A 13,394-nucleotide genomic window follows, 5' to 3' on the forward strand; every position below is an offset into this window, starting at 1 on the left:
GAGGACGAGTCCAAATTATCTGAATTAACGAGGTTTTACTGTAGTATAACAGTTTTGCACCATCATGATGATTTGGGGTTGGGATGAGCTACTACTGGGGCCAGCCAATGCAGAGTACAGCACATCGCCAAAGGACCACGAAGGCATCTACCACTTCTTCATCAGTGAGATGACTGCTCTCCTTTTTTTATTTCAGTATACTGAAATAATACAGGCCGTTACAGGGGTGGGTTGCAGTCAAATTATTAATGCAAATCACTCACACAGCACTATATAAACTACACAGTTCAACTTCTATTTACAAGTACACTAATTCAATGGTACATCAGTGCAATTAGTACGTCAGTTTTACACAATTCAAGAGCAATTCAAGTGCTACAGTAATACAATCAGTACATCAATTTTAGTTAACACGACATCAACATGGAGAAATAATATCAGCTTTGTAAAGCAATCAGTACATCAATTTTCAGTTAAACAACATGAACATGGGAAAATAATGTCAGCTTTGTAAGCCAGACTGCGAAAATAATTCCTTGAGCCCTTCCTTAAAATTTTCTAGAGAGCTAGATCGGAGCAGAGATAATGGCAGTGAATTCTATTGTCGAGTTGTTTTTGGAAAAACTTAATTTGCATCTACATTGATATGCTGTTGAGGTATTTCGAACGTATGCTCATTTATTCCTCTGAGAATTCTTCCTCGGTGCTGTGTTAATATTAGTATTATGTTATATCTATGTTTTACATTATTTTATGACAAGTAGAAGAATTTTAGCCTAGCCAGTTGTCAATGTTCTGCTAACTTGGGAAGTTCTAATAGACGTAACGTTTTTGTTACTGACTCTGTCGAGGAGTATTTTGAAAGAATGAATCTAGCAGCCCTCCTCTGCACTCTCTAGCATTTTGATCAGCCCTATTTTGGAGGGGTTCCATATAATGTTTGCATATTCCAAAGTTGACCCTACATATGTTAGATATGCTATTAGTTTAACCGGGCTGGTAGGAAGCTTCAATTTACATCGTAGGTACCACAACTTTTCTTCCGCTGCTGGGCAAATGTTTTCAATATGTCTCTTCCATCTTAAATTGCTTGATATGGTTACTAATTAATTAATAATAAAACCTAAACATTTTATTGCATCAACAGCAGAGAGAGGGGTAGAGCCTATGGTATAATTGTAAATGAGCACGACCGTAGAGGCTTGGGCTAGTCGGTACATACTCGATAGGGGAACAGCGAAAAAAAAAAAAAAAATCACGACAAGAAGACAAAAAGGGAGACACACACCAGCGCTGCCTGTGTCTCCCTTCTTGTCTTCTTGTCGTGTTTTTTTTTTTTTTTTTGTGCTGTTCCTCTATCAAGTAAATGAGTACGTCACACGTAGAGCAAGTTTTGGTGAAAATGGAGACAAATCTTCATTTTCAAAGTAGCACACCAAACACTGACGACTGTCAGATTTTCATTAAGTGCTTTTTGGTCATTTGCGTTGTTTATAAGTTTATAAATTAAGCAGTCATCTTCAAAAAGTCGCACTGTTGTGCTTTATTAATGTTACATGTACATAATATAATTTATATTGATTAAAAATAATATTAGACCTGTGACAGAGCCTTGCAGGACTCCTGAAGTAACTTGTTGATCAGATTTGAAACCACTTTCTTTCACATATTGTGTTCGGCCTGTCTGGTACGTGCTTTTGAAAAATCCAGGTATATTGCATCAATCTGGCTTCTTTTATTTAAAGCGCAGTTGGGTGGTTGTAGAAATTTTGTCGAAAGCTATGCTGATTGGGAAAGAGTGTTCTTGTGTCCTTAAGATTTGTATACATGGATTTGGGTATAATGTGTTCTAAAAGCTTACAGCAAACGCAAGTCAAATTGGACGGTAGTTTTGACTTCAGTCTCCAATTTTCTGGGTCGGCACAACTCTTGCCATGAGCCAGTCACCTGGAACTCATTTCTATTCAAACGAAGCCTTAAATATGATGAGATAGTGGGCGACCCATTCTGCATATCCCCATAGAAAATTATTCAGTACACCATCTGGTTCAGATGGTATAAAGAGACAATAACTTAATAATTGACCTGAATATTGGGCATGGCCGATAAATGGCAAAGAGGAGACATGTGCAAATCAATGTTATTAGGACAATTGTTAAACACTGATTAGAAAACCAACTCCAACTCATCATTGACTACGCGAGAATGTGCTAGTCTGGAATTCTTTCCACTCTGGGACAAGTGATGGCAAAAACGTTGTGGTCAAGATTTCATAAAAGTCATAAGGTTTCTTCATAATACGTATTTTTTGTTTCGCTAAGGTTATCCCGTAGGAGCTTCGATAAATTTGATATCTTGGATTGGTTTTTGTTCCTTTCTGCTTCTGGCAGTCACCTGCACGTTTGAGATGTTTAATCTTCCTGGTCATCCAAGTGTTGTGTTTATTTTGTTTCTTTCTTTTGAAAAGCACAAATTTTGTGATGCATAGTGTAACTATTTCTTTAAACCTTATCCACATCTCATTTATGTCATCTTTGTCTCTGAACATGTCCAAGGAAAATGACAAAATGACATGTAATCGATTATGTTTGTATAGTTGGCCTTGTAGTCGCACACCTGTGTGAATCTTTCCCCTTCATGTGGGAAGCAACCGTCAATTTTTATCTCTACCATTACAAGTTTGTGGTCAGATAAGCCACGTTCTATGGACACGTTTTAGTTGACAATTTGCCCGTCAAGAAAAACTAGATCCCGTGTAGAGTTTACATGTTCTGTTCCACGTGTACTATGATGACCTATCTGTGTCAAGTCATGATTGAACGTTATATCTAGAAGTAGTTGGGCCTCTACTCTATTTTTTTATTTGTTTTGTAGCGTGTCCCAATTAAATAGATTAATACCGCCTGCAATTATTAGTTTGCGACTCTGTGTTGAAAGGCTCTGTAGGTAATGCTGCAAGTCTGCTAGGTATGAGTTAGAGGCGTTGGGAGGTCGGTAGACGACTTCCACATTAAAGGACGTCCTTGCTAGTTTGATTCCTTCCTTTATGATAGCTTATAGATTTTCCTTGAGTATTATTGCCACTCCTCCTCCTCGCGAATCGCGGTTTTTCCTAAATACGTTCTAGTCGGGTGGTGCAATTTTGCTGTCCTGTATTTCGAGTTGCAGCCATGTTTCTGTTACAGTAGTTATGTGCGGCTCATAGCTGGCCAAGATATCTTAAGTCACCAATTTTATTCACAACACTTTGGGCATTTAAATTTATTAAGCGAAGGTCACTTGAATCCGGTCGCGAATGGCTTCAGTCAACTTTCATCTTGGGGTGTGATCTTTTCCTGTCGTGCTTGAGCGTAACTCGGCTGTTTTTATTGTAGTCCCAGAAATAAATGTCTGTCTTGATGACCAGCTTTTCGTTGCTAAGATGCATGTGTTGTCCCGCCTCCCTTTCTTCTTTTCCAGACTGCCATAGCAACTCACGCTTGGCTAAAGTCTCTTTGCAGTAGTCGTCACCTACTGATATGGGGGTACCCTTGAGCTTTCTTTAATTTTTGAAAATATTTGATTTCTTGTAAATCGTATAGTTTAATTAATACTTCATTATTAATGCAGCTGTCAACACTCATCCATCTTTGCTGTCATTGGGTACAAAGAAGTAGTAGTCTTTGCAGATTTTTTCAGGGCACAAAGTAGTGATCTTTCAGAACAGATCTTTTCAGGGCACGAAGTCAGATACCTGCAGCACTCTACCGGCACATTCAACACTCTGCCAGCACTGTGCCAGCGGTGGTGGCTTCGAGCCGTGCCATTTTGGACCTGCGGTCATAGCAAAAAGTCCAGAAAATCGGACAGCAAAGGTTTTTCCGTCTGAAATTTCAGACGTTCTTATACATGGACTCTATTGGGTACGTGGCGGTGCCGTGAAGGAGCCCGAATTATCGGGCATGCCCGGAAAATCGGGCCGTCCGTTAAATCAGTTGTTGATTGTAAAGGCTAGGGATCACCGTTAACATGAGAGCAGAGGCTTATTTTGAAGCAATCTATTTAATTTTCCATTCTAGCAATGAAATAATATGGAAACTATAACACCCAGAAATAATTCTGAGTTTCTTTTTTTTGTCACACAACACAAAATGTTAAAAAATAAACAGGTGTTTATAAACACTGTTACACCTGGAAACGACAAACAAAAAGATACCACACACTCATTAAAGGCTGCACCCTTTAGGGCTTATCTTGTCCCGCTACAGTAATCATCATTTGCCTTTCTTGCATTTCCGTTCTTGAAAACTTTGCGCTTGCTACTTTCCTGTAGAGCAGGGGTTCTCAAGCATGTTCATTCCAGTGAACCCTGCTAAACTCCATGAAGCGCCAAGGAACCCCCCCTCCTCGACTTAACTGAATTAAAGTTTCCTAATTAACCGAATGTCGAATTACTGAGGGTACCAAGAAAACAATAAATTAATGCGTGCTACATCAACACGCTTTTATTTACGGAATTAATCAGCAAATCTTGTTTCTATTTTGCACAAGAGCAGTGTGGAAGCTGAAATTCTCGTCATCTCATGACTGATTAGAGCTAGCAGCGGCGAAGGCCTCGCGACATCCTTCGCAGCACAGCCGCAGCGCGCCTCTTCATCTGAGACGCTTTTTCACCACCGCGCGCACATCCCGATTATTTTTTCGCTATAGTGAGCTAGTCGCCAACAAATTGTCCGTCCATCACGATGTAGCTGGTGCTCTTCCTCTTCGACAGCTTTACACTAGCGAAACTACTGCTTGCCGCAAGTGCTGCAGACGAAACCGTGGCCGTTATCGACGCGATCATGGACGACGACCTTGTAGTTCAGAAGGCCGGTGGCCGACGCACGCACCAAGCCAAAACGAAACTACCGTTTGCTGCAACAAGTGCGCACGAAACCACGGTCGCTATCGACCATGGGTGGCGACTGCGCAGTTGTGAAAGCACGCAGCCGACGCGTGCACCGAGTCAAAACGAAACTACTGTTTGCCGCAACCAGCTGCGGATGAAACTGTGGTGGCTATCGACGCGATCATAGGTGGCGACTACGCACTTAAGAAGGCACGCGGCTAGCCGCCAATGCGGTGTTACGCGCGGCGATTAACGCAAGAATAGAGGCTTTGCGTTCCGGCATTGCTGTCAGTCACGTATCGCTACAGTGCCTAGAATATACTTCTAGGCACTGTGGTATCGCGTACGATTGCCGCTGAGGAATATGGCGATAAGGACTGCGCCGCTTCGTTTTTAGACGCTAGCGCCGTTTTTGCTATTTTGCGACGCGCATTTGCGGTGCTCCGCTCATTAATTTTTTTATTCCTCTGACGTATACGTCAGTGCGCACGCTATCGGCACTTCCCTATTTACAAACGGGAGAAATGCGCGTGGTGGGTACTAAGTTACGGCCACCGAGATTCAATTGGCAGGCTTAGGTGCGCTGCCCGTTTTCGGAGATTTGGTGTCTACAAGCTGCTTGTGGATTTATTGAGCAGTTTGCGAGTTGCCGTTATGCACTGTGATGTGCTTTTTGACACTCGGGCATAGGTAATGGAGGTTCTATGGATCGAGCGCACCTCGTGTTCGCCGCTTTAGCCACTTGGCGAGTGCGGAACCACGGAAAATTTATCAGTGGCTCGCGGAACCCCGAGCAGGGGCCTACAGAACTCCAGCATTCCGCGGAACCCACTTTGAGAACCCATGCAGTAGAGAATGCTATGTAACACTGATGATGCACATGTCTTTCATGGCCGGGAGGTATCTGGTGCACAGCGTTAAAGATTGGAAAGGTGCACAAGACAGATGACGATTGGTGTAGGAAAAGATGAGCCCCAAAGGGTGTGAACTTTTTTTAAGACTGCAGGATATACGATTGGTGTTTATCAGCCTATTGCTCTACAGTCGAACCCGCATTAAACAAACTCGATAGTTCTACAAAAAATGGTCGTTGTATCAGTAGTTTGTTATATGTGGGCTCGCCCTTCAAGACACCCAAAAATTAACGCCACTAGTGCTTGTTACCGGGCCAGCGGTCATGGGGGCGCGGTAAGGAAGACAAGTAACCACTGTGAGGGTCATAGGCACAGAGACCACACAGGTGATGCGCTCTACCTTTTATTGTATGTGTTTGATGATGATGATTATTTAATGGCATCCCCTTTGAAACAGGGTGGTAACAAGAAGAGCCACCTAGCCTGCTTGATTTATACCCGTGTCACACGGGTGTTTGGAAGGCCTTCCAACCGATAGTCTGTTGACTCAAAGGTCAAGTTCGAGCTGCTACACGGGCAGTTTCGAAGGCCACCGAATCAATAGTCTATCGAGTCAACGCAGCACCCTACAACTCTATCGAAACCCCGATGGCCTTTGAGCAACGGAAGCGGAAACAGCGCCAACAGGCCCTCTCGTTTACAGTATGCTCGTACTCGCGAATAGAAAGAAAAAATCAAGCCAAATGCTCTCAAAAATAGTATGTACGAATGTTATTACTTATTTAATACAGTGTTTTTGCCACTTGAAATGTGTGAACTGCACATACTCTTGACAACAGCGACAGGCTTGTGTTCATCGTGCCACAGTTTCGCTACTCAATAACTTAAAAACTAAACATATATATAACAATCTATAATTTTTATTTATTTATTTATTGATACTGCAATCCCAGGGAGGGATTTTCGCAGGGTAGGCGTACAGATACAAGCACGGATCAAATATTTACAAACAAAGCCAGAAACAACAAAGGCCGCAAATGATTAGTAAACAAACAAAATGGATCAGCATTGAAGACAACAAAAAAAGTTCAATGATGGCAGTGCAACATAGGGGTACAGCAAGGTTCATGGCATATCTTAATTATTCAGGAACACATAAATATTGAGTGATTATATTATTACAAAATGTAAGTGGCATAAAGGCAATAACAATAAGAAGTGAGCAACTATATGGGCGGCAGGGAATGAATACATCAGAAAATAAATGTTAATGGACACTGAGGTTGCTGGTGAATGAGGTCAGAGATTTCTGTAGTACTTGATCGTTAGTAAGCCGATTCCATTCCGTGACTGTTCTTGGAAAAAATGAATATTTAAAGCAGTTATTACGCTGACGAAAAGGGGTGATTGTAAGATTATGACTGTTGTCTTGTAGTGTAACCTGAGGAAAAGGATATTAGTCCGTCAATATTAATCTTGAAATGGCCTTTGATTATTTGATATAAGAAGTTAAGTCGAGAAACGCGATTTCTCGACTTAAGTTTTCTCGACTTTACAATTTAATTAAATACATTTCTGTGCTTTTGAGTGGATTTCATAATATTTAACTTTTCGTGACATGAAAACGACACTAAAGATCTGCAGCGCCACGCAATTTTTTCGAGAAATGCCTGAACCACTCAACGGCCTTTCAAGAGTGCCGTGTAGCACCGCCACTTCTTTAAATCGATAGAGTTGTGGCATTTTGAAGGCCATCGACTGGAAGGCCTTCCAAACGTGCCCGTGTGACACGGGTATTAATCAGATATGCTATGCGTGTTTGTTTTTTTATCGAGCGTTTTTGTTAACATTTCAATAATCTTTTTTTTTTTTTACCTCAATATCTACCTTGTATCGCTGCCTATGACTATAAGAGATCAAATCAGGTCGTATCAATCTCTTCCCTGCTTTTTTTTCACCAATACTCTAAATGTGTCTTGCTTACCTCGACTGCTGACCGGTTGATGCTTCCATCCACTTTAAATCCAAGCACTTTGGAAGGTGTATGTTACCTACTGTTCTCACTGGGTGAATCTCTTCAGATTTCATTAGGATGCGTTGAGTGGTCTCCGGATCTTTGCCACAGCGTACACATGCCTCATCTAGTTCCGAATATTTGCTCTGGTATGTTTTGGTCCTTAGGCAACCGGCTCGAGCCTCAAATAGCAAGGCACTGCCCTTTGTGTTATCGTGCAGATTTCCCTTCTAATTTCTTTCTTCTCGTTCTTCTAAATATCCATTGTCCTTTCTGCTTACATTCTTTGCATCCAATTCACTGTCTCTATTTCTCTTACTTTCTTTCTGATGACTCCTGCTTGTCTATTTACAGTTTGAATTATCCTGTACTTGGTTTTCAACTTTCTTGACTTCTTCCTCTATTCGGTGGCCACGCTTTTCAGGTACAGATACTTGTGTGCACTTTGTGCGAATCCTTGGGTCCCTTGACCGCCACACGCGCAGCGAACGTCGCATCAGAGGCATGTGCGCCAGGGAGAGTTGGAAGAGGGGAAACTTTCCTTCCACGGGGCCGTGCACGGGAATCGCAAGCGCTGTCAGCGCCACCGGGTGGGTCACGTGAGATCCCGCTGACATCGCCCGAGTCTCTTTGGTCCTTAGCAAGCGGCGATGGCGGAAGTCTCCGCCGCCGCTCCCGTATTCCCGCACGTGGTTAGTCAACCACGTTCTTGCTGCGGCAAATGCCGCGGCCGCCCGTATTTCCCAGTTGGTAAGTCGGAAATCCTTCTTTACCTAGTGTATTATTCTCTTTGAGGGAACCCTCAGCGATGTCAACTATAGCTAGCTGGCCTGCTCGAAGTGTTAGTTGCTGTCGTAGTAAATGCTTTCCGAGTGTACACGTGGTTGTCGTCTATTGTTTCCTCAAGCTTGTACCGGACCGCGGTTGATGCGCAGGCATGCGCCAACCGTGGGGCTCGCTGCGCCGAGGCAGGAGGGCGTTGGCTCAGCCCCCATATCCCGACAACTTTAGCCACCCATTTTTTTCATCCATGTTCCCGAGTCTTTCTTCAAAACAAATTTTGGTCTGTGCTTCTCTGACTTCAAAAGAGTCCCAACCCATGTCACCTTGCATTGCCTCATTTGTGATTTTACCATGGACTGCCAGAGCCAACCGGCCAACTGGAGCAATCGTCAATGCCACTTGCCCTCTTTGATGCATCTCTATATGCCAACTGGCCTCCGCCGAAGAGAGGCCACTCTGCTTTATCGCTTATGGCTAGGGGTGGCATTCACGAAATCTTATTCATTTCTCATTGGAATGGCCAACAACGCTCTTTGCAATGCCTGTCATTGCGAGGAGGCGCTAGAACACATTCTATGCGACTGTCCTGAATATAATGTTCAGAGACGGTCCCTGGCGTCCGTTCTAGCGCACCTTGACAATAGTCCAATGTCAGTTGAAACGATTCTCACATGTCGTCGACAGAAGACATCGCAGCTGAAGGCGACAAAGGGACTACTTAGGTTTTTGAAAGAAACAAGCTTGGACAAGCGGCTGTGACAATGATGGCACGCACGTACCACGCAAGAGAGACGGACTGTGACTGACGATGTGTGAGCTGTGCTGTGTGCTCTCTCTCCTCCCCATCTTTCATTCTCCCCCATCCCGCTCCCATGTGTAGGGTAGCAAACCGGTTGTGCTAAACTGGTTAACCTCCTTGCCTTTCCTTCTCCACTCTTTCCTTCTTTCCTTCCAACCCCGACAAGATATCCGATTTTAAGCATAGAATGGCATTCGTGAATATTAGCACTGGCGCCATTACTCCTTTCCAGATTCCACCACCTCATACATATTGTGACCCCACAGTGCTCTATGTTTCATTATTGCTGCATTCCGCTTTTCCTTTATATTTAGTTTATCTTGGTGGATGCTTCAGTAAGTCTTTCCTCCGTTTATGTATGGAGAAAACCGAAGCACAGGACGGAGTTTCCTAGTGCTTCGATGAAGCGAAGGTGTGTGGGAGGAGGCGAGGATTACTCTGTGTGCGGTGATCTGATGGTGTCACTGGCCTCCAGTTGGGAGGGCTCACTGGATGGAAGTACTTGGTCCGGAAACCTTGGTGCCACTTCGGGAAGAACACTGTCAGCTGTGTTTCCAGTCCCTGACGGCTCCGGGCATTCAGTGGCAGTGCCGGAACCATAGCGGTTGTGCCTGTTGGGTATTGACTATGGCCTTACATGATCCAGATGCCGGGTCTATTGTCGCCCATCATCCAACTGTAGCTCCATCTGGGAATTGTGTTGCCTGGTGACTATAGCGGGCATCCAGCTGGGACCTGTGCGAAAATTCCTGGTAAACACCCTCTCTCCTGGTTGTGCTGGCAACCTTGGTTTGGCTCATTGATCATAGTCCCTCTTCTGAGCGAGTTGTTTCTGGAGGACTGTTTTTCTTAGGTCCGGCTGCAGAAGGTCCAATGCAATCCTGAGCCTCTGTCCCATCAACAGCTCCGATGGGCAACACCCGGTGACCTCATGAGGCATAGACTTATACGCTAACTGTATTCGTGCAGTTTATGCTCGCAGGTCCCCTGGGCCAACATGCTGTAGCTTTGCTTTCATTTTTTGAACAGCCCTTTCCTCAGCACCATTGGGGGCAGGATGATAGGGCTTCACGCCATCCTTGTTCAAGAATATCTCGTACGCTTCACTCGGGAACGCGGGGCCATTGTCTGATACCACCTTATGTGGGAGGTCCTGATTCACAAACATGACTCACTTGCATGCAATTGTACATTCCACTGAGGGCGATGAAATGGGAAACACTTCTATCAATTTGAAGAAGGCATCAATTGCAATAAAAAAATAGGAGTTCCTATAAGGTCCATGTGAATTCTTGACCAGGCCTTGTCTGGGAACGGCTACGGCATCACAGGCACTGATCTGGATGGCCGCTGTTGTTGTTGGCAAACGCAGCGCTCTTCTACCGTGGCTAGGATGTCGCCATCCAACGACGGCCACCACACATGACTTAGTGCGATGGTTTTCATTTTCGTGACCCCCGGGGTGGCTCTCGTGCAGTGATATACATTTTATATGTGGGAAGTTCACTTCCTCATTATAAACTACCAAAGTGAATCTTTTTTGTTTCTTCCTAATTGCTTTTCTCATTTGGGCATATAAATTAACTTAAATCACTCAGTGATTTATGCGTGAGGCTGCCATTTTTGCTTGAACACGAGTTTGGTTTTGTTTTCATTGTTTAATTACCTGCATCGTACTTAATTTTGTGTGAAATAAGTTGAAGTATTAGGTATGATTGCCATGTGTTGGAACTGTGGAACAAACCAGCCCTAAGCCATTTTCAAGACCTTCTTGACCAATTCACTAAGCAGTATCTGAGCAGACGAAATACCTTTTAACAGTGCTGACTCGAGAAGTATGTGTCAACCATTTTATTCTAGAGGTATGGTTGCCAGCCAAGCCATCAAATTGTAAGCACAATGTACTCTTTTTTCTTTACACATCACAAAGTCAAGTTCTCTGTATATTTCTTCATTGCATTATTGATCAACAACCACATGTGCCTGGCCAAATGCTTAATGTAGAAACAGCGCTAAACATGATCTGCCAAAAAAGACAATGACAGCGCACACTCTATCGTTGGTTTTTCTTCGTGCTATGTGTCCATTGCACTTTCTAAGTTAAGCACAACAAACTAGCCCAACAGGTCTTGGCCAAATGTTGTTGAGCGTTTCAGGGTGGGACCCTGCTGTTCATGCATCTGAGGTTAAGTTATTGCTGGCGTAAGAGCATTATGCAGTGTGCAGGATCCAGGAGTATGAGGCAGAGTTGGGCACATTGAAGCAGAGCCTGAACACTACCTTGAAGGAGCTGCAGGACATGAAGGATGCCAATCAGGTGCGCACTTCCATAGCATGACGGCCACACCCAGCCAGTTTGCTTGTCTGTCTGTGTGCATGCACCAAAAAGTACACACGTTTCACGCACTGTTGTGGAAATGCAAAGCTTTTAACATAGCCAGCAGGACAAAATGGCACATTATGACGATGTCGAAGCGATAGCCGAGCGTTCTGAGTGACCACAGATCAATATCACATTATGACGATCGACACACTGGAGTGACAAGCGCATCGATCAGCCATGCAGAGAAAGCAGAACATTTATTCAGCATTAAACATGTTGAATCGCAGTACACAGTGTGCTTGACCTTGTAGAAATGTGCCACAGTGTCACAGCATGATGTTTGTGATGGCGACTAATGTTTCCTCTACCTTTTATTTTCATCGTCAGCTAGAAGATGTGTCTGCTTACTTGAAAACTTAGTTCTTTCCTTTATTGTTTTTACTGTGACCCAAAAATCTATACTTTTCTCTCAATAGAAACGATTTAGAAACTCAAGATGTCCATATTCTTGTTTGTCACTCATTTTCAGCCTAGAAACAATTTCGCAAACAGTTTCTGCCTTTGCAGTTTCGAAACAATAGTTTTCCTAAAAGTGTGAATTGCCCGAACGGGGCAAATTGAGAAAGATCGATTCAGAGATCTCAAAACATGCCAAAACATATGCAACTCCTGCTTAGAAAAGCTTACTTTTTTCTTTTCTATCGCAAAGATAATAGCCAAGCTTGAATGGCACCTTCTTTATGGGCTTAGAAATCCACAAGGAAAATTAGAAAATGTGCATATTTCTGTCAAAAATTGTAATTTTAGCCCAGCATCCTCTGTGCGTAACGACAGCTTTTTTATGCATTTAAGCTATAGTCTTGTTGCAACATCGCTCAAAAGCTATGTTCCAACGCAAAAATGAGAGTGCACAGTACACAAGGAAAATTAGAAAATGTGCATATTTCTGTCAAAAATTGTAATTTTAGCCCAGCATGCTCTGTGCGTAACGACAGCTTTTTTATGCATTTAAGCTATAGTCTTGGTGCAACATCGCTCAAAAACTATGTTCCAACGCAAAGATGAGAGTGCACAGTACAATACAAAGGTAACAACCAAAAAAAATAGTGACGATAAACAGGATGGCCATAGGGCATGTGCTAGGGCATGTCCGAAGTATTGTAATACAATCACAGGTGTACCGGTTTTCAAGATGCACGCATTTCCGAAGTCCCAGTCTCCTAGGATTGTACAGAGAGAATGCTGCAGTGTGTTAGTCCCACATTGCGCAACTGGCTCAACTAGTTTCAGTAGGTAACTCAGGGAGTGTGCAGAATAAAAGTGACAAAGCACTGCTTCTACAAAGAAAAAAGTTTTAAACGTCGTTACCATCATCAGCCGGACAACTGCTCACAGACGTACAGGAAAGACACACAATAATGCAGTCACAAGAGTCCGGAAATGCGATATTTGGAAAAAAAAATTATAGTTGTACATGCACGTGGTGGTGCTAGGCCTACGTGCAAGTGGTGTTGCTTGCTGCATCGCAAAGGAAATTCAGGCCCCCTTGTTTAGCCTAACATATAAAATATATATATATATATAACAAACTAATGTAAGAAAAACATTCGGAAAAAATCTATTTGAAGTGATGTGAATATGTGTTTAGGGCAGGGATTCTCAAGCATGTTCGTTCCAGGGAACCCTGATAAGCTCCATGATGCGCCAAGGAACCGCCCCCCCCCCCCCCCCCCCCCCCCCGAGATTAAAAT

At 43.4% G+C, this 13,394-nt stretch overlaps 1 protein-coding gene across 5 annotated transcripts in view; it reads left to right on the forward strand.

Moving 5' to 3' along the window:
- The window catches only part of LOC119441296 (autophagy-related protein 16-1), a 445,594-nt gene that overhangs the window by 34,293 nt on the left and 397,907 nt on the right, over window positions 1-13,394 (forward strand). For all 5 annotated transcript variants that reach the window (XR_007465397.1, XM_049661133.1, XM_049661132.1 and 2 more), the window contains exon 5: window positions 11,547-11,637. Coding sequence is in view for 4 of the 5 variants with exons in the window: in XM_049661133.1 (XP_049517090.1) it covers window positions 11,547-11,637 (91 nt within the window). In the remaining variant the exon portion in view is untranslated. The remainder of the gene's footprint in view (window positions 1-11,546; window positions 11,638-13,394) is intronic.

This window comes from Dermacentor silvarum, chromosome 2 (assembly GCF_013339745.2).
Source record: "Dermacentor silvarum isolate Dsil-2018 chromosome 2, BIME_Dsil_1.4, whole genome shotgun sequence".
In the NCBI taxonomy this organism is placed as follows: Eukaryota; Metazoa; Arthropoda; class Arachnida; order Ixodida; family Ixodidae; genus Dermacentor; species Dermacentor silvarum.